Source organism: Zingiber officinale, chromosome 8A (assembly GCF_018446385.1).
Source record: "Zingiber officinale cultivar Zhangliang chromosome 8A, Zo_v1.1, whole genome shotgun sequence".
NCBI lineage: Eukaryota > Viridiplantae > Streptophyta > Magnoliopsida > Zingiberales > Zingiberaceae > Zingiber > Zingiber officinale.
The window spans coordinates 22,776,181-22,802,511 of record NC_056000.1 but is presented as its reverse complement, the minus strand read 5'-3'; the positions used below and the strand labels follow the sequence as shown (position 1 = coordinate 22,802,511).

At 40.9% G+C, this 26,331-nt stretch overlaps 3 protein-coding genes across 4 annotated transcripts; 1 reads left to right on the top strand and 2 right to left on the bottom strand.

Annotated features, from left to right (window-relative positions):
* Positions 1-12,576: 12,576 nt before the first annotated feature.
* LOC122007972 lies at positions 12,577-15,097 on the top strand. Of its 2 annotated transcripts, XM_042563519.1 has the most exons (3): positions 12,577-13,154; positions 13,692-14,555; positions 14,841-15,097. In XM_042563519.1, the coding sequence occupies exons 1-2, from the start codon at positions 12,605-12,607 to the stop codon at positions 14,552-14,554; spliced, it is 1,413 nt and encodes a 470-aa protein (XP_042419453.1). In that variant the 5' UTR covers positions 12,577-12,604; the 3' UTR covers position 14,555; positions 14,841-15,097. The 2 variants fall into 2 exon arrangements, with proteins under 2 accessions (XP_042419453.1, XP_042419452.1); XM_042563518.1 differs by lacking the exon at positions 14,841-15,097 and having other exon boundaries at positions 13,692-14,691.
* Positions 15,098-15,289: 192 nt separating this feature from the next.
* On the bottom strand, positions 15,290-17,214 carry LOC122011403 (xyloglucan galactosyltransferase XLT2-like). The gene has a single exon (XM_042567792.1). The coding sequence runs from the start codon at positions 17,045-17,047 to the stop codon at positions 15,545-15,547; it is 1,503 nt and encodes a 500-aa protein (XP_042423726.1). The 5' UTR covers positions 17,048-17,214; the 3' UTR covers positions 15,290-15,544.
* Positions 17,215-22,911: 5,697 nt separating this feature from the next.
* Positions 22,912-25,435, bottom strand: LOC122007971 (bZIP transcription factor 29-like). The gene is made up of 4 exons (XM_042563517.1): positions 24,526-25,435; positions 24,307-24,439; positions 24,137-24,221; positions 22,912-23,294 (listed from the first exon to the last, which is right to left on the bottom strand). Exons 1-4 carry the CDS (start codon positions 25,341-25,343, stop codon positions 23,155-23,157), a joined length of 1,176 nt encoding a protein of 391 aa, XP_042419451.1. The 5' UTR covers positions 25,344-25,435; the 3' UTR covers positions 22,912-23,154.
* Positions 25,436-26,331: the final 896 nt, after the last annotated feature.

Sequence of the window (26,331 nt, the reverse complement as noted above, 5' to 3'; positions counted from 1 at the left end):
TCAAAAAATTCTAAATTTGAAAGATTCTAAATTAAATTAAGAAATTCTAATTTTATATATATATTATAATTAGTTAGGAGATTTAAAATTAGAGAATCATTTCCTAATTAATTAAATTTTCTTATTGAGAATTATTTCTATGTAATTAAAATTTTAAAATTTATTTTTCAATTTAATTGAAGGAATCTTAATCAGATTCTTAATCATATATTATTTTTAAATAAAATTATGACAACTATGACATTATTTATGTAATATCATAGATGTATGCATTATATACATGCATGTGATGTGATATATCATTATTTATGTCATGCGTCTAATGTCATGTAGATAATATATTACTACATTTGCATGAAAAGTAGATAATGTAAGTATCCTGTGGTAGTTTTGATGTGGTGAACTAAGTTTAGTTAGGTCCTATTGTGTTTGATCCTTGTGTCTAAGTGTACAAGAGCTTAGGAACATAAGAAGTCGAGCGGAAAACATAGCTATAGCAAGAAGGATGACAAGAAAAGGGAGTCGACGAGCTCGGTGCATCTGAAGAATGAGGTGCTGCAGAAGAGTACACCGGTGGAAGAGAAGGACGTGCGTGACGTCCGAGGGATGAGAAGCCGGGGAGGAAGTCTACTCGAGGAAAAGGTCGGAGTTAGGTTCAGGTAAGCTCAACTCCAGGTAGCCAGAGCATCACCCAGGCAAGAAGAGATCAGCGTATGGGAGCTAATCTGCCTTGTGTCTTGTGGAAGACGCCTTCCATGATTTGGAAGGTACCTTCAATGAATAGTGCAAAGGCACCTTCCATCCCTTGAAGACGCCTTCCCTAGCCGTTAAGCCGAAGAAAAAGTTTTATCTTTGGCGATAAAACTTAACCGATTGAAGGCACCTTGAACCCTTTTAAAGGTGTCTTCTACCCTCAGATAAGATTTTCTAGGGACTAAAAAAGGCCCTTGGAGCTAGGAAATAAACATAAACTGAACGACAATTTCTGTATTAACTTTCCTAGTCATTTCTGAGCTGTCAACGTGTGTTAAAGGCTTCTCCACCTTCAATGAAAGAGAATTTTAATGAACTTTCATCTGCCTTGGATTAACAACCATCTAAATTGTAACCAAGTAAATCTTGGTATTTTACCTACTCTTTTAAGTTGTTATTTCTTTATGTCAATCATTTTTTGATTAATTAACTTGTGCTACTAATCTAAGTCAAAAGAAAAAGAAAGGGGTTGTTTTTATTTGACAAGTAATTCACCCTCTCTTACCGACCCCACTACACCAACAGATAATACCTAAATCCCTTATGTAAAATATTAAAGTTTACAACTTCCATTAATATTGTAATGCCCAAAAATTCTCAAAACTATTTTAGAAATATTTTATGATTTTTCTGGAATTTTAGGATATTTTTATGTAGTTTTTAGAATAGCGGAAGTAGCAAAAATAAATAGAAAACGAAAATAGCTTACGCGGGAATTGAACCCGAGACCTATTGGGTCCTATGACTTATGGTGAACCATGGTAACCAAGTGAACCCAGCAGGGCCGTGCTGAAAGGAAAGGGAAATAATTAAATTTATATTCAAGTTGGGCCGAGATTACCACTTAATATAAATAGGGAGGAATTAAGTGAAGAGTTATTTTCTTTTAACGTGACTTTTCTCCTCCTCACCCTAGTTTCCGCCGACCCCTCTCCCTTCCTCTTCTTCTCTCGGCGCCAACCACAAGCCAAGGCTAGGGTTCCGTCCCCTAGGCTAGGAGCACCTTCCGGCAACACAAAAGCACGAGGACGCTTCTCTCCGCGAGAAGAACGCATAGGCGCGAGAAGATCATCGAAAGGATTGTCTCCTCCGGAGATCTAGCGATTAGAACTGTAAGAAAATCTGAACAGGAGGTAAGAAACCCCTCACCTGCAGTATAAGTAGCTCTCGTGTGAATTTCATGTATTAGTTTAGTAATATGTAGACTACCGACACAGAGGATGTGAATTAGCGCATACCAAGTGTTCGATTTAAATTGTTTAGCACAGAAAAATGCAACCTAGGCATTTTAGTGGCTTAGATAAATGCAATAGAAGCATTTCATAGCTTATTGAGTCTTGCTCCAGTTTTTACAGGACTAGATGTCCAATGGGTGGGCTCCCACAGTCGCCTCTAAGTTTAGATAACCTAGTTCTAGGTTTAGACAACCTAGTAAAAGCAAGACGAGAACTTATTAGCTTATGTTCAGTATTTTACTTTCTCAGTGGAACTGTACTGGATTAGATATCCATTGGGTTGGGCTCCCACAGTCGTCCCTAGGTTCAGATAACCTAGTAACCCTACTAAATTCGGGACTTGCAAACCCGGGTCTAGTTAGGGATGCGCGCATAGCACGTACAGATGCCGGGCCCATCAGCAGCATGATTAGTATTTTCATCTATTATATATGTATTTTTAAACTCTCATAAAATAGTTGGGTGAAATCAGTATAGCTTTAGCATTTGCTAGAATTAGCTCAGTTCATGCTTCAGTTCAGCTCTTTATGATTATGTATGATAGCTCTATGTTCAGTTTTTATTACACATGCTTTAGATGATAGTATGCCATGACTAGCTTTGATTTCTATGTATGATAGCATGCCATGTTTTAGTCTAAATAGTACACATTTCAAATAGCATGTTTTAAAGGCATATTGCATCGAATGCATGTTTTTGTGAGGTAGATGGTTTCTTACTAAGCGAAAGCTTACAGATACTTTTTCCTTATACTGCAGATAGAGGTAAAGGAAAAATGGACTAGTGGAGGCTGGAGGACAATGCGATGAAGATGTGTGTGGATGGAACTTGGAACAAAGATCTTAGAGAATCGCAGTGAACCTTGTTTTGGACATTTATGAACTTAGCATTTCTTATTACGCTACTTTTACTCATTTAAGTGGTTGCATGCATGGAGTAATAGAAACTCTGCTTAGATTGTTAGTAAACCTATTTAGAATGCTAGTTGATTGTTATTAGAATGTCTTCTGGTCATTTTAGAACTTGTAATTGTTGGGACCGAAAAGTAGCTAGAGGGGGGGGGGGTGAATAGCTCGTCGCGTGCTCGTCGTTGGCGTTGCTCGTTTCTTTGATAGTATGCAGCGGAAATATAAGAAACAAAAGCATACAACGCTAACAAGGTTGGTTTACTTGGTATCCACCTCACAAGAGGTGACTAGTCCAAGGATCCACACCTACACACACACCCTCCACTAATAAAACTCTCCTTTATGGTAACTACCAAGGGCGGAGAAGCCCTACAAGACTCAATACAAGAAGAAAGGGAAAGGTAATGAAATACAAGCTTACAAGCTTACAATGAGAGCAAAAACCCTAACCCTAGTTTCTTCTTCTTGCTTTGATCCGCCTCTTGACTTGGAAGAACCTCCAAGAGCCTTCAAGAACTGGCGATCTCGAGCTTGAGAAGAGTTGTGGAGAAGGCTGGTGAAGATCCGAGATGAATCGGTGAAGAGCTCTGCAGCCATCGCACGCTCCGGCGCCAGCGGTCGGATCCGATCGATTCGAAAACTCCCATCGATCGGGAGGCTGGATCGATCACGGATCGATCGAGCGCCTCTCTCTGGGAAAATGCACGGATCGATCCACGGATCGATCCGGTAGCTATCAACGAACGGCGTCCCAATCGATCGGTGATCGATTGGGACCTCTGATCGATCCATCGATCGAGGCAGGTTGCGACGGAAAGGCTGGATCGATCCACCGATCGATCCGGCGATCGATCGAGGTTCTCTGAATCGATCCATCGATCGATCCGGCTCTAGTTTTGCCCAAAACCAAGTCTCAAGCCTCTCAAACCAACATTCGGTCAACCTTGACCTGTTGGTATATCATGCCTAGCATCTGGTCACTCCCTTGACCTGCCAAGACTCCCCACCAAGTATCCGGTCAATCCCTTTGACCCACTTGGACTTTTCTCTTTGTGCCAAGTATCCGGTCACTCCCTAAGACCTACTTGGACTTTTCTTCCTCGTGCCAAGTATCCGGTCAATCCCTTTGACCTACTTGGACTCTCACCAGATGTCTGGTCAACCTTGACCCATCTGGATTTCTCTTGCCTGGCTTCACTCACCAGGACTTTCCCAATTGCCTATCTTCACTCACTAGGTCTTTCACCTGGCTTCACTCACCAGGACTTTCCTCCTGCCTAGCTTCACTCACTAGGTCTTTCCTTCTGCCTAACTTCACTCACTAGGACTTCCCAGTCAAGTATCCGGTCATCCTTGACCTACTTGACTCTTCTTCAATCAACCTTGCATTGTTAAACATCGAAACCCAAACCAAGACTCAAGCTTGGTCAACCAGGTCAACCTTGACCTGAGGGATGTTGCACCAACAGTAATGTGATTGAGGCACGAAACAGTGTTGAAATCAGAGCTTAGCTGCAAAATCAGAAACCCCAATTGATCAGTGGATCGATTGGGGGTTCCCAATCGATCAGTGGATCGATTGGGGGTTCCCAATCGATCAGCTGATTGATTGGGCAATTTGTTCCGCGAACAGTAGGCTTCTGGATCGATCAGCCGATCGATCCAGCAATTTCTGTCGCGAACAAAGAGCTCCGGGATTGATCGCTGCATCGATCAGCCGATCGATCCAGAATATTGCCCCGAGCACAGTAGCGTGCTGGATCGATCACTGGATCGATCCAACCCAGGTCCCGCATACAGTAGCCGGCAAAATCGATCACTGGATCGATTCAACCATTCCAATCGATCTGTGGATCGATTGGGAGGCCTGAGATTTGCTGGGAAGCCTTTAGTTCAGCTCTTTGACCATCAGGGACGTAGGATATGCCATGTATACCTTAGATTACGTCCCTCGGTACCTACAGGACCAAGAATGATAGTAGCTTAACAAATTTTAAATAGTACAACCCGCAATTAGATTCAATGATGGTGGAGAATAGTTTAGCACAGCATAATGTGACGATCGACCTCACGGCTTAGTTAGTAGGAGGTGGGTCGTTACAAATATGGTAAGAACTAGAGTTTGATTTTTTATTTGAGTTGTTGAACTAACCAAGTTCAACCTAAAATTTAATATGTTTGAACCATTGAGATATGACATCATAATTAATGATTTGGTTTTAACTTAAAGTGTTGATTTGTTAGACCAACACCAAAGTCAACGTGGATAGAGGTGAAGTTGGGTGATATACATTTAATGTGTATTTGTTAATGTGTTAACAACCTGATGTTTATACAAATATTTAATTAGTTGATAGTATAATATGATAGTTATGTATAAGTGATACATAATTGGTATACTTCATATCTACCACTAGAGCTAAGAATAACTTGTTGCACTAACACCAAGGTTATTCTTATCTATAGTGGATAACCCACTTGGAGAAAACCTACAATCTCCTGAATTTAAAGTAAGGGGCCTTCTTGAATTCTATAAATGAATGAGACTCTAAAATTTATGTAAATTGTTTACAAATATATTGCAAAATCATCTCTCTCATATTTGCTCGATTGTGCATTTCTAAGTAAATAAATAACACATTACATCTTTAAACTTGCACTCATTGTTGGACACAAACAAACCGATCATGTCGAACTTCTTGGATTGCTTTCACAACTTGAGAATTATTCTCAAGACTAAGAAATAAGAACTAGTTCCAAAGGATTCATATTATCATTGTGGTAAGATGGGATATTGGAGAATAAATGATAAAATTTATCTTGGGTTCATGAAGAAGAGAGGTATCTGATGCCCTATCTCCTTCAAATATCTTCGAAATTGAATACTATTTCTTTAAATATTTGGTATTGGATATTAGGTACGTCTCACATATATGTAATGACATAAGTGATTTAAAGAATAGTAGATGAATAGATTATCAATTAATCTCTTACTCATGGCGTTATCGCCTTGGCCATATAAGTAAGAAATGTATGCCCAAATTACATAAGTATGGAATTCTGGAATCATTTGAATTAGATTCATTTGATACATGCACTTCATACTTAAAAGGCAAGATGACTTAGTTGCATTTTATAAGAGAATGTGAATAAAAGAATGATGTATTAACCCTCATCCATATCGATGTGTGTGGACCTATGTCAACCGATGCACAAGGAGCTTATAGCTACTTCATTACCTTCATTGAGATCATTCATGTTGGTGCGGGAAGCATCCGACGATCGAACTCAAATTTTGATAATGGCAAAGGAATCAAAGTTAAGCTTATTTGTGGTCTAACATGTCTGATGGAGATTGCAGGAAAGTCCTAAGTGTTCTTAGGCAAAAGTCCTAGCTGCGGTTAGGCAAGGTGAAAATCCTAAGGGGTGGTAATTTTAGGCCCTAGGGGGTGGTAACCCTAGGTGGAGGAAAACCCTAAGGGGCGGCAACCTTAAATCTTAGGGAGTGGTAACCCTAGGTGGTGAAAATCCTAAGGGGGGGTAACCTTAGGTCCTAGGGGGAGGTAACCCTAGGTGGAGAAAAATCCTAGGGGTGGTAACCCTAGGTCCTAGGGGGTGGTAACCCTAGGCAGAAAGTTTAGTCAGTCTGGAGGACCGAACTGACATCAGGTAATCTCTCCTGAGGGGAGTAGGTGAGGATGTGTTCCCCGCAGAGGGAATAGTAGGCGTCAGGTCGACCTAGGGTTTCTGGTCGGAAATCCGAAGTCAGACCCGGACAGTCCGATGATTGTCGATCACTTGATTTATCATGTTTATATCTATTCTAACTTTGTCTTGCAGAGTATGTTGTTGTTTTGAGACTAACGTGTCTTGCAGGTACAAAAGGAACAAGTTAAGTCTCAGTTGAACAATGTCCGAGGCATCTCCATGGAGCTTGGAGGCGCCTCAGGTGCAAAATAGAAGTTGGTTGCGAAGAGGAGCTAGAGGCGCCTCGGATGGAGCTGGAGGCGCCTTGGAGCAGGGCTTGGAGGCGTCTTGGACTGGCCATGGAGGCGCCTCAAGCATGATAAGCGACGAAGGTTTCTGCGCTGATCCACGCAGCTGACTCGGGAGGCTTGGAGGCGCCTTGGATGAGGTTTGAGGCACCTCCAGCAGTGTATAAAAGGGGTGTTCGAGCAGCAACTTAAGATAATCAATTCTAAAGTGACCTTCTCTCGTATGCTGTTAACAAGACGACCCAGAAGTCCTGTTGCAAGTACCCGACAACCCGAAGCTTCGTTTTCTTCATCTCTAATTGTCGGTATAAGTTTTCATTTCAGTACATTTAATTGTAAACACTTGTTGTACTCTTATCGATTTTATAGTTGTTGTTCATCGAAAAGCGATCAACGATCACGGGCCTTGGAGTATGAGTCGCCCTAGGCTCCGAACCAAGTAAACCCTTGGTGTCTTTGTGTGTGGTTGTTATTTCATTCCGTTGCTTACTCGTCGAGTTTTTCGAATCCGAAATGCGTGAAACCACGAGCGTTATTCACCCCCCCCTTCTAGTGCGATCTCAATCCAACAACTCATAATTTGGATATGTGTAATTATTGAAATACAAGTCTAAGGCATTTGAAAAGTTTAAAGAATTTAAACATGAAATAGAAAAAATATTTTGGTAAAGGTATTAAAATACTTTGATAGGATCAAGATGGTGAATACTTAAGTGTAGAGAGATAATGTGATATTGTCCAAATGAACTCCACCTTATATGCCACAATATAATGGTGTGTCTAAAAGGTAAAACCAAATTCTGTTAGATATGGTTAGGTTAATGATGAATCATGCTAGTCTTTCCAAAAATTTTTGGGGTTACGCACTAGAGACCATTGTTTACTTACTAAACAGAGTCTCAAGTAAGGTAGTCTTTACTGCTCCATTTGATAAATGAACGTTTAGGAAAATCTCATTTATTTTATTTGAAGATATGAGGTTATTGTTGGATCGAAAAGCGCTAGAGGGGGGAGGGGGGTGAATAACGCTCGTGACTTTCACTTTTCGTTTCAGAAATCTTAGAATAACGCAGCGAAAATTAAAACACAGAGACACAAGCAAACATAGAGATTTACTTGGTTCAGAGCCTGTGGCGACTCCTACTCCAAGGCCCACGCTCGTTGAACGTTTACTTTGGGTAACAACTATAATCGCGCAAAAGGTTACAAGAGATTATTACAAAATTGTACTGAAAAAGCTATACCGACGACAATGAATTGAAACTTCGCAGCTTCAGGTCATCGAAACTTGTCACCTTTACGGTGTGGCGTTTCTTTCCTTCCTAGTCTTGTTTAGTTTAGCTCTTGGTTATAGGTCAAGGTTTAAACTCTTGTCTTCCAGTTCTTGGGGTTCTATTCAACGTTTATTCCTAGTTCCATCAAGATTGTTGGTAGGATTCATGTTGCCTGGTATAAGAGTTTGTTCAAAGACAAGTGCTAAAGTGGCGCTTGGTTTATGGGTTTGGGAATGAGGGAATAGATTCATTCCCAAACCTTGTGTTTGGTTTATGGGAATGAAATCAAGATTTTAGAATGAAACCCAAAAACTTGGGTATGAACGAAACCCACCCCTCCCTTGGGTTTTAATGGAATAGGAATGTGAATTAAGTTTTAGACAAAAATACACTTAGTATATTTGTTCAATTTTTTTTAAATTTCACACTCTTTCCTTATTCTCTCTCATCATATTTTCTCTCTCCTTATTTTATCATCTCACCTTCTCTCTCAACATACTTTCTCTCTCCTCATTCTCTCTCATCACATATTCTCTACCATTTTCTCTCTATATTCTCTCCCATCCTACACTCTCTCTTCTTATTTTCTCTCTCTTCATTCTCTTCCATCACACTTTCTCTCCCATTACACATTTTCTCCTTATTTTTTCATCATACGTTTCTCTCATCGAACTTTCTCTCTCCTCAATCTATTTTAGCATACTCTCTCTCCTCAATTTCTTTCATCATACTTTCTCTTTCTTCATTTTCTCTCATCACACTCTCTCCCTTTATTTTCTTTAATCATACTTTCTCTCTCAGCACACTTTCTCTCTCATTATACTTTCTCTCTACCCAGTCTCTCATTTTCTCTCATCACACTTTCTCTCTCATCATACATTCTCTCTCCCCAGTCTCTTATTTCCTCTCATCACACTTTCTCTCTCTTCATTTTCACATCACTCTTTCTCTCTCCTCACTTTTCATTTTCTCTCATAATACTTTCTCTCTCTTCATTTTTTTCATCACTTTTTCTCTCTCAGCATACTTTCTCTCTCCTCAGTCTCTCATTTTCTCTCATCACACTTTCTCTCTCTTCATTTTTTCCCATCACTCGTTCTCTCTTCGTACTTTCTCTCTTCTCACTCTTTCATTTTCTCTCATAATACTTTCTCTCTCTTCATTTTTTCCCATCACTCTTTCTCTCTCATCACACTTTCTCTCTCATCATACTTTCTCTCTTCTCAATATCTCCTATCATGCACTCTCTCCTCATTTTCTCTCTTCGTTTTTTCACACTTTCTCTCTCATCATTTTCTCTCATCATATGTTTCTCTTACATTCAACTTTCTCTCCCATCTAATTTTTTCTCCTATTTTCCTGTAAGGGTAAAAAAGGAAATTTAGGTTAATTCCGATTGAAAATATTTAATTAAGTAAACATCATTTTTAAGAATGATACCTAAGCTCATACTCATTCCATAATACTATGATATCCATTCCCATTCTGATTCCTAGGAGAGAATCAAACACCCCCTAAGTCTATCTTTAATTACTGTTTTGCAAAAAAAAAAAAGCATGACTAAAAAAATCTATAAAAAAAAAATGTGTAGTGAAAAAAAGGAAAAGAAGTTGCTTGTGCAAGTCAAAGTTTCATAAAGTAACTTTAACAATTCATTTTTGTTTTCTCTTACTCTCAATCTTCTACTCTTTCATTTTTTCTTAAATTTTGCTATCGTAAACTTTGAATTGTTATGTGAGTTTGATTAAGTACTAAAGAGATATCATTGACTAGAGTCTAACCGTGAGCAAACGCGATTGAGTGCTTATGACTTATGAGGTTTCTTTCATCTTTCTAGAAATGTCCAACATCCAGGATGATGGTGCAGTCGAGGAGGTTAGACCACTTCCTAATCTTCAATTGCAAGCATTGATAAGAGAGATGTGACGTATGATGAGAACCGAATTAAAATCTATCCATGAGAGGCTATATTGAGTAGTAGAGGAGACGCTAGGAAGACATCCGCAAGACTGCAGTGCCACAACAAAGGCATCCTTAGGGTTTGATGCAGAAGAAGAAGACGAGGTGGAAGATTTTGGTGAGGGAAACTACAACCGGGGTATGTGAGATTGTGATGCTTCATGCATAAATTCCTCGACATTGTGTTCAAGAGAATTGATTTACATTGCTTTCATACTTAACTCTGCATTAAGTGATTTGGCATATTCAGTTACTTCAGCAAACTATTGTTTAGAAAACGCCAATTCCTCTTCAGTAGCTTTCAACTTGTCAATCAATTCTCTTGCGTCGTACTGCTTTTGATTGAATCTTGCTGCTTCTCTCTGGAGTTTCAACTCTGAATCCAATTCATTTAAGATTCATTTAACGAATTCAATTACAAATTCATTGTTGTAAGTTTCTCCACAGCCTTTATGTATGCAGGGCTGACCCTGACTTTTGGGGGTCCTTGAGCGAAAATAGAAAAGTGACCTCTATAAGAAAAAAAATTACTAATTTATAATTTGAATATAGCTTAATAGAAAAACTTAAAAATTAATATATTTCATTTAAAATATCGTAAACTCCATATAAAATTTATTTCTCAAGGTTCTTCAACAAGTACAACATCATACAAAATATGTTCCTTAAGTTTCTTCAAAAAGTGTAATACCTACAAATAAAAAAATAAGTATGAAATAATCATTGAAAAAATCTATATATTTTATCATTTTGAGAAGTAAAATCATCAATAAAGTCTTCAAAATTAAGTTTTTCCAACACCTCATTTTCGATACATTAAATTGTCAAGACATTTACATTCAAATCATTATCATCATTTTCTCTCAATTCTTCCTGTTCATTCGTTGCATGATTATGATCATCATTTTCTCTCAATTTTTCCCGCTTATTGATTGCATGATTATTTAATTCTTCTTGATTACTCGATTGTTGCTCATTTGTTACATGATCATTTAGTTATTCTTAACTTTCTTCTTGCAATTCATCAACTGAATTTTCAATTAAAGAGTTAGCTTTAAAAAATTTACGAAGAACCCCTTTATGAGTTTTAATAATTTGTTCCACTATTTTTCTTTTGTTTCTTTTCTAGCTCCAAGATTGATATTTTTTTTAAATATGCTTGTATTACAAATTTCAAGTGTAAAAATAAAACACACAAAACTATCAACAAAGCTAACAATAAAATAAACACAAACAGTGAAAATAATAGTCAAAGAACAATAAAGTTTAGTTTGTGCTTGAAGCAATCGATATAACTTATTCTATGATGATTAAAATTGAGATGATTTATTTAACTTATTCAAATATATAAGAAAAATTATAAAATATTGACTCCGATACAATATTAAAAATCAATATTGAATATTGATAATAAGAAAAAAAATATAAATAAGTATGTAATTTATGTTGTAAGTTTATATGTTGATAAATGATGATGTTGATGAAACTAAAATTAATAAAAAATTTTAATTTAATTAGAAGAGATTCAAAGGAGAAGAAAGAAGAAAATTAGCGTTCAAGATTCATACTTTACTCTTTAGAGTCTTATGACTTATGTAATCAAATTAACGAAGCAAGAATTATACAATAAATAAAATCTTGGAAAGAGAAAAAAAAGATAATTTACTTTTCTTCTTTATTTTCTTTGTTTAGATTTTGTTCTTAAATTTTAATAGAAAATATATATTTTTTGGTCTTTATTAAAACAATTCAACAATATATATATTTGGACTTTATTAAAATAATCCAATCAAATATATTTTTTAGGTTTTTATTAAAACAATCTAAGTATATATAATATATATTATATATGCGTATCAAATTTGAGGATCCCTAAAAATTAAGAGCCCTTGGCCGTCGCCCCTGATGACATGCCTCAAAGCCGACCCTATTCCACTTTGTCTTCAGCTTATTTTTTAGCTTCTCAAGTACTTCCTTCTCTCGATCACTCGATACATACTGCTATTTGTTCTTGAACACTTTTGCTTCGTCTCTTGAGTACTTGAGCTCTTTTTGCAAAATTTGAATTTGATTCTTAGATTCATGAAGTTATTTCTCCTGAGTCTTAGACAAGTTTTCAAAAAACCTTTTTCCTTCGGTAGCTGAATTCATAGCATCCTCTAATGCCATCTCTTTTTCATTTGTAGCTTGAAGCATAAATTCAATAGTCACTGATCGTGGTTAACATACTTCAAGTTGTGTGCTAAGCTCATAGACCTTTCTAGTATAGTATGTAGATTTAATTCAGCTTTACCGTCTCTCTCGTCTGCTTCTGCATTGCTGAGTAGTTGCCCAAGTTTCTGAGCACGATAATTTGGAAATTTCATTTTCGGAAGGGTATTTTAGTAAATAAGTGTTCATTGTAGGCGTTTTGCGTGTTTTAAGTGATATGGTGAGTTGCCGAGCAATTTTTACCCCTCCTCGACGCAATTATTTTCCTAATGGCCGATCAAGGCGATCCCCTCGCGGCGGGCGCAGGAGAGGAAACCCTAGAACGCCTCGTGGAAGCTTCCAGAACCCCCCAGGGCCGCGCTCGCCTCGCCTCCAGCGGAGCCCTTGGTGCGGCCCTCCACTGCCTCACCCACGACCCTGCGCCCGCCATCCTCCCTCTCCTCCGGCTCGTCCGCAATCTCTGCGCTGGGGACGCCACCAACCAGGACGCCTTCGTTGAGCTCGGTGGCCCCGATCAAATTGCATCCATTCTCCTGAGAGATCCGCCGGCGCCGGCCGACGTCGTGCGCGCCGCGCTTCAGGCGTTGGGGAACGCTGCAGCTGCCGGGGAGGCGCATCGGTCGGCCGTGTGGGCCAGGTTCTTTCCAACTTTGTTACTTCAGGTGGCTCGGTACCATGAGCCGGCTATCTGTGATCCTCTGTGCATGGTTTTGGACACGTGCTGTTCTTCCGGGGGAGGGCGTCAGAGGCTGGCAGAGCTTTGCAACACTGAGACCGGATTGCCAATTCTTTTGGAGGTCATAACCACAGCTCGTGCAGGTTGTTTTATGCCTTATCTTTTATACATTTGGATCTTCTAAAACCACATACACACAAAAGATGTTACTAATTGATTTGCCACTAAGAATGTGTTCGAGATTGAATTTACTTGGATGCATAATCTATATAGTTTTCACTATTGTAATTTTATTTAACAAACAACATATTTCAATTAGTTTCAATTTCTTGAATTTTTTAACACTGCATATAGTTGACGAAAGAACTTGCCTTTTTCTGTCTGGTTATTATTTTATTCACTCACTCCTAAGGTTGCATAAATGCTTTCAAGAAATTTGTTGTGTTTTTCTATGCATTTGGTTGTAAGAGAATTGTTTATATTGGCTTCCTTGCGAAGTTTGTTAATAACATGACATTTTCAATTCAATTTTAGATTTCTCATGTTTCTTAACACTGCGCTAGGTTTTTTTTTTTGCTGACTCACTTGCTTATTCTTTGGCTTATTAATCTCATGTACTCTCCAAAATTGCATTACTGCTCTTGGGCATTCATTGATTGTGTTTCTGCTTTCTACTGCAGTGGCATACAAGGGCGATTGGCTATATTGGCTCCTTTGCAAAGTTTGCATTGAAGAACCATACTTCCCGTGTGTGTTTATGGGATTAGACCTACTTGGTACTTTGGATAACTCGATAAAGTGTGGGTCTGTGCACTTTACTATAGATCAGACATTCCTTCTTGAAGTTTTGATAGAATACTTGAGAGATCGACCTAAGGATGTTTCCATAATTTCCAATCTTTTTGCACTTGAAGTTCTGGAAGTCCTCAAAAAAGCATCATCACTTGTTGAATTTACTTCTCTCGGAAATTCTGATCTTCCAACTGGTTGCTCTGCAGTTGATGTCCTAGGCTATTCACTTGTTATTTTGAGGCATATATGTGCTTGGGAGAATTCTGTTTCACATGCTGGAGACTCCTATGTTGATTCATTGTTATCTGCAGGCCTTCTACAACATCTTTTGTGTTTATTAGGTGAGCTTGAGCCACCAGCAATTATTAGAAAATCCATGAAGAACACTAGGGACCAGTCAGGACCATCAGCAGCCGCTAGAAAGGTCTGCCCTTATAGAGGATATCGGAGAGATCTAGTTTCTGTTATTGCCAATTGTCTACATGGCAGGAAAAAGGTTCAAGATGAGATCAGACAGCTTAAAGCTATTCCTTTGCTGTTGCAACAATGTGTTGTTGACGAGGACAATCCCTTGGTAAGAGAATGGGGATTGTGGGCTATAAGGAACTTGCTAGAAGGAAATTTGGAAAACCAGAATGAATTATCCGAGTTTCAGTTACAGCAGCCTGTGAACACACCTGAGATTGATGGTATTGGTCTGCGTGTGGTAATAGATGAGAAAACTGGACGTCCCAAACTGGTAAATGTTTGAGGTAGGCCATGATGGCAATTGTAGAATGTATCATTGCAGCAGGTTCTGCAAAACAATTTTGATCTATTTTTATGTGCATTGTATTTACCCATAAACTTTTTTTATAATTTTTTGCCCTTGTTGATTTTGTGTGATAATTAGGCTCTTGAAAACATGAAATCGCCGGGCATTTGGCCGTGGCATAGTTCAATTACATATATTACAGGGATTGTGAGATTACAATGTAAATAATATATACGGTAGAATGAATTACTTGCTTGCCTGACGTTGGGACTTTTGTTTGCAGTGATTTGTTCATGAGGTTGCATATGAAACTTAGAGAACGTCTTCCTGATTGGATGTTGCATTTTAATTTCCTGGTATATCTAATGCGGGTACAGCCGATTCCATCTAATAGGAAAAAGTTTGGTTATTATTGTTGGTGGTGGTATATCTAATGCGGGTGGGCAGATTCACTCTGTTGATCAGAAGGCATGTTAGTCAGCATAGAACATCACGTATTTTGGTTTTCTTATTAACAAGTCAATCTGGTGTGAAAAAACAATCCCATATGTTGATCAGAAGGCATGTTCTCATTGCATTTTATGATTTCATGTTATTCAAGTATTTACTATTCGTACCGATTAATTTTTTTTTTAATTTGTGTATCCATTTATCTACCATTGAAATACCAACTGTGCCCGTGAGAACAGTGCAACAATATTGTCTATCTTTAAAACCAATAAACTCGACGAATAAAATAAATAATAACAATGATAATAGGACTATACTCGGCAACTGAAGCCATATGCTGAAAATTCGTATGCCATTTTACAACAAATTATTATTCAACAAATTAACCATAAACGGTTCTTCTTCGCTGATGTTGGTATTGAACCCCAGGTTTCTTGGTCGATCTCATAAAATTGAAGGTGCAAATCTTGATCCAAACCTCAATCAATGGAGCATGTTGCCGTCTGTAGTTAATAATTCGTATTATCGATTTTGTATCTACACTCCCCCATCCTCCTCCCTCCCCAGCCGGCGGCAGCGCCGCTGCTCCCGGAACCCCCGGAGCACGCCATCGACGGCCACGTCGAAAGCGTCCTGCATGCCGTCCCCCAGCCCCTCCTCAGCCGCCGCATAGACCAGCCTCGGTATCATCTCCACCACCCTCTCCCTCATCCGGCGCGCTCGCTCCTCTCCTATCCCCTCCAACACCTCCCTCACCCGCGCCGCTCCGCTCCTCACTTCCCTCCGGTCGATGAACACCGACCACTCCCCCTCCGGCGGGAGGTACCACCCGTACTGCACATAGGCGCTGCGCCGCCAAAAGAGCACCGGCACGGCGCCCGCCAACATGCAGTCGAACATCGATCGCCGCGTGAAGCTGTCGCCGCGTGGCTGCAGGCAGAAGACGGAGTCTAGGAAGAGGCCCATGGTCTCGGCGCTGCGGTTGCCGCACCGGCCGCTCCCGCAGTCCACGTGGCGGCACTGCCCGCTTCCCGCGCGCGTGCACTCGCGCATAAGCAGACCCCGGAAGTCGTCCTTGATCGCAGCCCGCAACGCCCCCGCGAACCCGAACAGAGTCGACCGATTCCGGCTCAGCACGAACCGCTGCCACTCGCGGACGTCGCCGGCGGTCCGGGGGTGGAAGCGGGTGGGGTAGGGGATTCCGACGTCCTTGCTGTCCCACGGGTTGCGCTCGATGAGGAGTCGGGTGACGTTCTCCATCCCGGGCATGTAGAGGAAGCTGCCGCCCCAGTCGCCCTCCCTTGACCGCCGGAAGTCCCACGTGATCCGTCCCAGCACGATGAAGTGATCCCAGCCGCCAGATCGCTGCCACGGAAGTTGGTCCTTGATCCACCGGAGGAGGAGGGCACCGTCGTTGTCTCTGTCTTGCGAGCTGGAGCCGGGGGACCACAGGTGCTTGGCGATGGCGAGTCCGGCGTAGAAGGGGACGTAGAAGGCAGTCGCGACGGATGGATCGGTCGTGCGGCAGCGGTGACCGAGGATTCGGCGGTGGAAAATGACCTCGGCGGTGAATTGGTCGGTGGAGTACCACGACGGGAGCAAGGTGGACGGAACCACACCGGCGAGGTCGTCGGCGCGAGGGCCAAACCCGGAATTGGAAAGCGCGGCGCATCGGGAGTGCCATGGATTGAGGTGGTGGCATTCGGCGAGGATATCCGAATTAAACACAGGAGGAAGATCGTAGACGTAGATATATCCGGAGGAGGAGCACGAGCCGTAGCCGAAGCGGTGAAGGTTGGGTCGGGGGAGGCGGGGCGCAGGGAGTAACCGAGCGGAGAGGAGGAGGATGAGCTGCAGAGCCAGGAGGGATAGGACGAGGGCGGGACGGTTGCAGAAGGGGAAAGAGTACGCGGAAGGGAACTTGATGGGGTGCTGCGGGGAGGCGGAGGCGGAGTGCAGCGGAGTCGACTGAGGAGTTCCCTTTGGCGGGCTGTTAAGGAGTTGGTCGTGCGGCCGTGCAATCGGCGAGCCGGGAAACATTGGAACACACGTTAAGGCCCGGCAACCGGAAACGAAGAGGAGCGCGGTTTTAGCAAAACAGCGGTCGGGGTACGTGTTTGACGCTGCCGATAAAGTGGTGAGAAGGAGGAGACGTGCCTGTTTTCTAGCGCGGCCACGTGGAACACTTGGCCCAATCACATAGAGATTTCGTGAGCAGAGACATTTTTATTTTTATTTTTTTAGAATTTATTTTTAATAAATTGTTTGTTTTATTGCTATAAGCTTGATATGAGTGTGACAAAATGATTCCCCGGCCATGCCGTTGGGAAAAGAATAACTATGAATGATGGCAGCTATTGATGCAGCCAGACCCACTTTTGTGTTGATTAAGATATAAGATAATACAATAGAACATAGTTAATGAATCAACTACGCATTCCTGCACAAGGCTGTTTCTTTCGGTATATGAAACGAAAAGCTAGAAGCATCCAATTATGTAGATGTTACTACAAGGCAACGTATATGCTTCCAGTGCAGTGTTATTCTAAAAGAATGAAAGGCTCTGATAAGATGTCCATTGTGTGTGTGTATGTTCTTTGAGCTATGATGGCTTTAGAAGTATGTTTAAGTCTGCTCAAATAACATGGTCAAGGTGTGCCTGAACACCAATGATCAGTATTTCCTCAAATTCCCGTGTACAGTATTAACTGAACAAAAGTTTTAGAAAAATGTCTGATCAGAGCATTTTCTTCTTCCTTGGTTGTGTATTCAGATTTAGCAGATGGAAGGAACTCGCCAAATTAGGCTTGCACTGCATCATTTTGTTCTTCAGATACTTAAAGTGGCACACACACAATCTTTGTGTTTGGTTGGTGATGTGGTGATGAGGAATGACTCACTCTGCAAGAGTTAGTTGTCACGATAGAGATCAAAGTTAGGGTAGTTAACGTTCAGGTATCATATGGTCAAACGGATGATAATCATATTGGCCAGTCAGACGATCAGGCCTCCCGATCGGGAGGAGAAGATTCCGGTTTAACCCCACCTTTGACTCGGGGAGGTGTGTCAAACAGTCGACATTCAATGGGTTGTTATTGTATGCCAAAAGGAGGAGACGATATGTAAAATTCTGGTCGAGCAGCTATCTCGCTCGGCCCAGCAACAAGACTTAGCGCAGACACAGCGGAGTTCCGGCCGAGCGGACAAGGCACAGGGTGTTGGATGCCAAAAGGAAGAGTCAATATGTAGAATCCTGGCTGAGCAGCTACTCCGCTCGGCCTAGCAACATGACTCGACACAGACACAGCGGACTTTCGACCGAGTGGATGAGGCATAGGTGCAACGAAGTTCTGGTCGAGTGGCTAACCTGCTCGGCCTAGCAATGGACTCACTGTGTTATCTCTCAACATCCTTTTGGGAGTTAGTGTTGCTGACACCAGGCATAGTTGACAAGAAAATCGTACAACAGAACCTTCCACTGTACATCAGGGATATACTTAGCTTGTTAAAGTATTGTGTCAGGGACACTTTACTGACAAGTCTGTTCAGGGGAAACTTCGAGAAGCGTACTCGTCTGGGAAAGTGTGCACGCACATTACAGAAACTCTATATAAAAGAGAGTTCAAGTATCAATGGAGGTATGTGATATACACTGTTTGGGCTATAGTGTTCATTCTTGTTGCTCCGCTTTCTGCATCATCGTCGGTGACTGACTTGAGCGTCGGAGGGCTAACGTCGGGGACCCCTTCCCTAACTCAGCACTGATGTCATCTATTTTACAGGACGAAACGGAGTCTATGAATAATCAGCAAAATCTCTACATCTTAATTTTTTATCTCATCGATTTTCAGATAAGATCAGTTGGCAAGGAGAAAGAGGAGGCTCTGAATTTGTACTAGCACGACTTGGCTTGATATTCATCTTGCAACAAGGTTTTGTGCCCTGGAATGTTAGAAGTCTGAATGTAAAGAACATGACTTTTTTGTCCCATGCGAGAATACAGAAAGCAGAGCCATGGCCTTGAGTGGCACATTCTCAGCAGATCCTCCTCAGCTTTAAACTAGTGCGGCCGTCAATAATAAGCATTTATTAACTATTAAATGGCACATTAATTTCGATCCTCTAGGAAGCAGTGTGACAAGGGATGGTCCTGACTCCTATGAAGCTAATCCTTGAGCTACCTGTCCGTTCTAATGTCGCAGAATGAAAAATTGGGGCAGACCATCTTCCTTCCCCACCCTTGTTAACTGAAATGGACGATATTCTTCACAAATTTTCAAGAGTATATAGACTTCAAAGGAACCGGTGAATTATCTACATGTTCATGTTCTTGCAAAGGTGAAGCTAGAATCAAGTTAAGTCTTCCACTTTCATGCATGTTCTTTATCACTGGTTCAACTATCCAAATTTTCATAGTATTCTTCACATTTTATGTTCATGCAGTCGAATACATTACTGCAACACCTGTAAGTTATTAAGTAACGCATTGCTACAATAGGAAGAATGTAGAATCAAACCTTTTTTTATAAAGGCGGTTGAACGAAGATCAATTCAACATGAAATATTTCCATACATTCTCGGTACCAATTTTCTATACAATTCAATTTATTCACCACTAGTCAACAAGAAGAAAAATTTAATTCCCTCATCGAGCATTGTGGTCTCAACAAACAAAAAACAACAAGAGAGATCAAGTGAAAGGGAAGCTTCAAATGGAGAGAAAAGTGACATTGGGATAAATAAAATTGTAAATGAACTGAATGCGGAGCTTATTTATGTTTATTATCCAATACAGATAAAATCAATTAAATGAATAAATTTAATCAATTCGTTAAATTAAATAAATAAATTTGAACGCATATATGTAGGGCTGGAAAAAAATATCAAAATACCGAAAAAATACCGTATATATCGAAATTTTCGGTATACCGAAAAATTCGGTACGGCATCATACCGTACCGAATTTGTCGGTAACGATAACGGTAACGATTTAAAATATTTCGGTATACCGAAATACCGAGTAACTATAGATTAAATGATTAATTTAGATTCCCCTAAAGCCTATACCAAACCATAAACGGTCCCAAACCATGTTCTCCTTACGCCGTCGGTGCACACGTCGCGACTCGTGATTCTTTCCTTCCACAGTCGACCACCGCACGTAATCGCCGGAGAAGATGCACAACAACTTAGAAACTTCTTCTCCAGCCCTAATATTTTTTTCTCTTCATTGAATCTGAAGAAATCTAATCACCGAGCTCTGTTATGAGAGTTATGCTTGCGCAAGTTCTTGTCTGATTTTTCGGTGAATTTTAGCTTTTGTTTCTTTGGTGGATTTATGATATTTTTAATAGGGATTGAAGCCTATATGCTTCCCCTATTTTTCCAGCTAGTATTTAGTTATTTCTGGCAAGATTTCGACAAATCTCCGGCGAACCACCACCCTGGGACCACTAGCTACTGGTTTAATCTTCAATCTTGCATATTTGGGTCAGAAATTCTAACTCTTGTTCTTATATGATCACTGCCTTCATTACAAGAGAATTATTTTTTATATATTATATGTAATATATATATATAACTTCGGTATGACGGTATTTTACCGATACCGTACCGACATTTCGGTATACCGAAATGTCGGTACGGTATCGGTATCATTTCTTAGAATACTGATTTTTTCGGTACGGTATACGGTATTCGATTTTGGATACGGTATACCGTACCGATCCAGGCCTACATATATGTTTAGCTCGTTGTTCGTGAACAATATTTGTGAACAGCATTTGTGAACAATATTTGTGAACCACATTTATCAATAAAATTTTTTATTAACATGCAAAATAAATGGATAAAAAAATTTAAATGAACAAATAAGTTTATATTATCAAACTCAATAATCAACCAAATAAATTTAAAATGTAAAAGTTTCAAACAATCAAATAACTTTGAATTGAGAGCTCGATAACATCTAAACGAAACTTAAATCAAGGTCAAGCTCATAAAAAAGAAACCAAACAAAGCTTCAACAATCATTTTAATAGTTTAGTTCATTTTAGGTTCGACTTGGCTCGACTTTGCTACCTTATTAAATAACTTTTAACACCACAAAACTTGACTTGGCTTAACTTGTCTACCGCCCTAGGGATAAATGGCTTACATAGACACATCCTTAAAACCTATGGCTATACAAAAACCACTATGATCAAACAACCCAAAATGCATAATCAATGAAAGGGTAAAAGGGTTGGGATGCCTTGAAAATCAATTAAGTGTAGAAATGTGACATCATAAAAAGTGCATCCAAGATAGATGATATGGTATTTTATAAGTGGATCAGTAGTGAGGTGGAAGTTAAGTAAAGGTGAAGTGGTAGTCAAAATCAGGATGAGATGACAATCAGGATAAGAGTATAGGTTGATGGCGAAGTCGCTCTCACCAAGACTAAGCATCACACTCCTCAACGCTAAGGAGTTCAGTACGGAGTTGGTCGGCTTTATAGCCGGTCAGATTTAAGAGCCTCAGCACTCCATACCTCAGTATTAATATACACAGAATAAACCTGGTCATCTCCCACAACGATCGGGCTTACAAGACATAACTCCCTATCTCTCAGCATTAAGGTAGCTCTCAACATACGATCGGTCGATCTAAGAGCTGATCGGACTTAAGGGACTTAGTTCGCTATTTTTATTGTCAGTCTCCCATCATACATCCAGTTGGCTATTAGGTCGTCAGTCGGACTACCTCCAGTTGACAACATTATAAGGGAATCGCAACAACCTGTTAACGAATAATAGCTACTTATCAGAGAATATTTTGCTACTATAACATATATGTGCGATAGAACCTTCCTCAAAGGGTGGTTATACATCTTCCATCACCCGACATTCTGATAACATATTCTCTCAACTGCCTCATTGATGACAGAAGTTATAAAAAGTGATTCATATACCGGTAACGAAAGATTCCTTGGAAGATGACTGCACATCTTCTATCACCAAGCATATTTTGACACCAAATATTCTTTGTCACCTCATTATTACGGAGGTTATGAAAATTAGCATAAAAGAGGTTATCTCTGTTGGCTAGGAACAGAAAAACATCCTCACGCCTTACATTGTGCGCATGCATCTACTGTTTATTTTCTTCTCCACTTTTCGCTCGACCACTGTACTAATTTAAGCGTCAGATTGTCTGCGGACCCCTTGTCTGGTTCTCGCTCTAACGTTTTCTTTGCTCTCTTTGCAATGCGGTCAGAAAGGAATGTCCCGGAAGAGTGCTAGGTGTCATTTCTTTTCTATCCCAATGTCTTCTCCAAGTCAACAATAGAATCATCTGCTCAACACGTCATCTCCACCACTTTCAGACAGAATCAATAGGCATAGGAGACCATTCAAAATTTTGATCAAAATGAAAACCTCCACCTCTGAGTCTGAAATCTAAGGCCAACAATGGCAGTTGAGTTTGAGAAATCAGTGTCCACACACTTAGCAAATAAGTTAGAATTGATCCAATCATCAACATAGTTCAAGTTTTGAATCCCGTCATGGTTGTCCATTGCTATGCTTCTTCGAACGCAGTCAATGATATCGTTTACATATAGTTCATATATTCAACACATTACCTCACCTGTTTTATTTTGGAATCTTCTTCTTTCTGTATAGCTATCAAGTTGAGAGTTGATGCGTAGAACCATATTCTATAGCAGGTATGTTGAAGTGGCTCTAAAAACAATCTTCCACTCATAGCCTTACAATTCAGAATTGAGACGGCTAAAATACTGAACATGATCGAGCAAAGGAAAATATATCAACACTTCTACTTGTGAAATTTGTGTGACTGAGTTTCATCTTTGATATGCTGGCTAACTATATAATGTGCTTAAAAATTACACACAATGCAACTTAATGACTGTCAAATTTGCATGGCACATGCATTCCTCAAACCAACCATCTCATACTAGTTTGAAAACTTTGATATGTCTATATGATCAACAACAATCCAAAATACAAATTTTCAACATTTAAAAGAATATGTCAATCTTGATAAATTGAACAAATGAGCACATCAAGATAATCGATTGGAAGAAACGCGCAACTAAGTAACTGATGAAGCCCTGTACATAGCAACCTTCCACCTTGATGGGATCATTGATCTTGTCTGCAATCCATTGTTCGAGCGTTAAGTGATGTTTGTTGGTTGGTGTTGGTTGAATCATGAGCATCTACAAGCCCACTTGCAGCAAGTTTCAGTCGTTGAACTTCTGCAGTCAATGCCTCATTTAAAGCTGTAATGAAAAATAGAGTAGTTGAAGGAATAAATGCTTTGCTGAAGTCTTTTAGTATAAAGGTAACTTGAAAAGAAGGTTATGATGGATATTAGGCTTTATTATATGGCAAAAGTGTTTAACTCTTTCAGGAAGGTTATGATGGATATTAGGTTTTTGGTCAGACTTATCTATTAAACCTATTAGGTTCACTTGACCCAACTAGCTAACCCAACCCATTAGGTCCAACTAGGCCAATGTGATCATCAGTCCACTTGATTCTCCTAGTCTAATTAGCCAACTTAGACTCGAATTTGACTTGATTTGCCTACTTGGCTTCCCTTTCTTGACCAACTTGATCAATTTGTCCAAATCGACTAGCTTGACCACATTGCCAGCCATGGTGAGCTTATCAAGTTAATTAACTGGACTTGTTATTTAAAAGATAAAATAAATATTCGACCTGTCTTTTCCAATTGATTGTCCAGTTCCTCTCGCTTGACCATCATGTCCAAATTGGCGGGCCAATCAAGCACTTGAACAACGGAATAGATAAGGAATACATAATTTCTTAGAAATTGGGAATAACAATTCCGTGGAGAATTGCTATTTAACTTTATTTTTGCAACTAAACATGAGAATCTTTATTCCTCAAGAGTTCATTGGGAATAGATTTACTATTCCTATTAACTACTAATCCTAATTTGATCTTTTATCTATATTTTCCGTCAAACGCAAAGAGAAATAACCACAACAATAATGACAAAAAGCAATCTACAACTAGATTCGATTGAGTTGTCATCCTTATTGTATAAATTATCTATCTGCACCAAGAATAAAGTATTTCTAGTGATAAAATTTACCATCTCTAAGTTGTGCTTGTTGCTCCATCGCTTGAAGTCGGAACTTGAGCTCATTGTTCTGATTTACAAGTCCAGCTGAGTCTCTCTGCAGTGAAATAAATGAAACTCAATTAAAAATAATAATAATAGTAGTAGCAGCAGCAGTAGAGATGATTAGATGAACAACTCACTTGCAACAACGTGAACTGTGCTGACATAGCGGTGGTTTCTGTCTGCAACAGCTGCACTTTGTGTTCTAACTCTGCAATGTATCGCATTTTTCGCTCCTTGGATCGCGCAGCTGACTGTCGATTCGCTAGTATCCTTAAAACACAAATTTGAATTCATCATCATCATCGTCCGTGCAATTTTGATACGAAAAGGTTCGATTTTGATGTTCATGATCTAACCTTTTAACACGTTTGGGATCCGCCATTGCCAGCTCCACGAGTTTTTCGTTCTCCATGATTTTCTTCATCTCGGGCGGCGTAAATTGGCCGTTACCAAAATCCAAGCTGAAGGTGCTAGGCTCCGTGCCCATAGAATTGACCAGCTTAGCGCTCGATCTTGCTCGCGATCCGCGAGGCGGCTGCAGCTTTGCTGATTCCTCCTCCTCGAAGTTGAACTTCCTCATGAAGCTGTCCATCGAGAGACTCCTGCAATGCCGGGAAGCCGCCGTAACCAGAGCAGGGTCCCCGGCGGCGCCCCGCTGCGCCGCCCCCGACGAGTTGCTCTCCGCCTCGTTCTCTCTGCCGTCCGTGAGCATGTCGAAGCCATCCAAGTTCATGTAGGTGCTGAACAAATCTTCGCCGTCGAACCCGCGGTCCCACTGGACCTCCATCTTGACTCCGGCGCCGGGTGGCAGGGGCAGAGGAGGCAGAAAGGCGAAGGGCACGTCGCTCTGAGATCGCCGGTGGGCCACGCGAGGCGGAAGGTCGTTGTCGGCGGTGGCGACCTGGGCGATGTCGTGGTCGTCCATGGAGAGGGAGTCGGAGAGGGAGGTGGTGGGCGAGGAGTCGAAGGAGAAGCAGGCCGCAGGCTGGGAGCGGGAGCGGTAGTGGAAGGGTTCGCCGAGAGATCTAGGCGCGGCGGGGGGCTTCAAGTGCAACTGCGACGGCGGCGTTGGCAGCGGCAGCGGCAGCGGCGGGTGGTCGGGGAAGAGAGGACTCGAAGCCCCGTGTTGTTGTTGCTGCTGCAGCATCGTCATCCCACCTGCCGCCTCCTCCATGCTTTTTAGTTCGGCCTGTGGAATATCGGTTCGGCCGATGCTTTAGGCTGTTAAAAACCGAATGCAGCGGCTGGATAAGGGATTTAGTCGTTAATTAGCGAGGAGGCGCACGCATCCACTTGGAACATTGGAAGCTCGGAGACGCGAGCGGGCCACGGGCGAGGGAAGCACACCGTGTGGGCCCCCGGGCGGCATGTGGGCGTCTCCTTTATCCTTTCAACGTGCCCGCACTGCACTAGTCCAGATCCTACAAAAATCTATGCTCCGGGTTTAGATTTGTAGATCAGATTTAGATTCGGACCGGAGTGGAGGCCACATTGGCGGACGTGCCATCGCGTCCAAGACGGATAAAATCTGGTAAAACTTGTGCGGGTTAATCGGTTAATTTGGTGCCGGGGCAGCGGAGTCAAGGGAAGGTGGCTTGACCGCGGTGGAGGAAGCAGCGACGTGGTTGAGGCCACGAGGGTGGGCGGTGGGACGCGGGGCCGGGGGTTTCACGTGGAGCAGCAGCTTTTATTACGCTGTTTGGCCGCCGCAGATTGGTCCAGACGCAGGCGGACGTGTGTCCGCGTGCCTTGCCCTGCAACAGCAGACTCACTGGCTCCGGGATCAGTTGCAGTTGGGTCGGGTCTCCGAACGAGACACATACGATAGCGCATGTCGTTTGTTTTTTTTGGGACAAATTACTGAGTTTAAGTTTCCTATTATTCAAATCGAGTAAGTAATTTTGAAAATACGTAAATTACTGGTATTTAGTCTGTCCCTCCGCTCGTTTGCCCATTTAATTGTTTACTCTAGTGTATTAATAAAAACTAATTAAAAAGTTTTTTATAAAAAAAAATTATTATTTTCAATATGAGATATAAAATTAATATTTAAGAGCATGAATACAATAAGAATAATTAGATGAATATATATCACTCAATTTCATATTCTTTTCAATATTCGAGATTCATCAACCGATTTTGGTCGAAACTAATTGATAGAC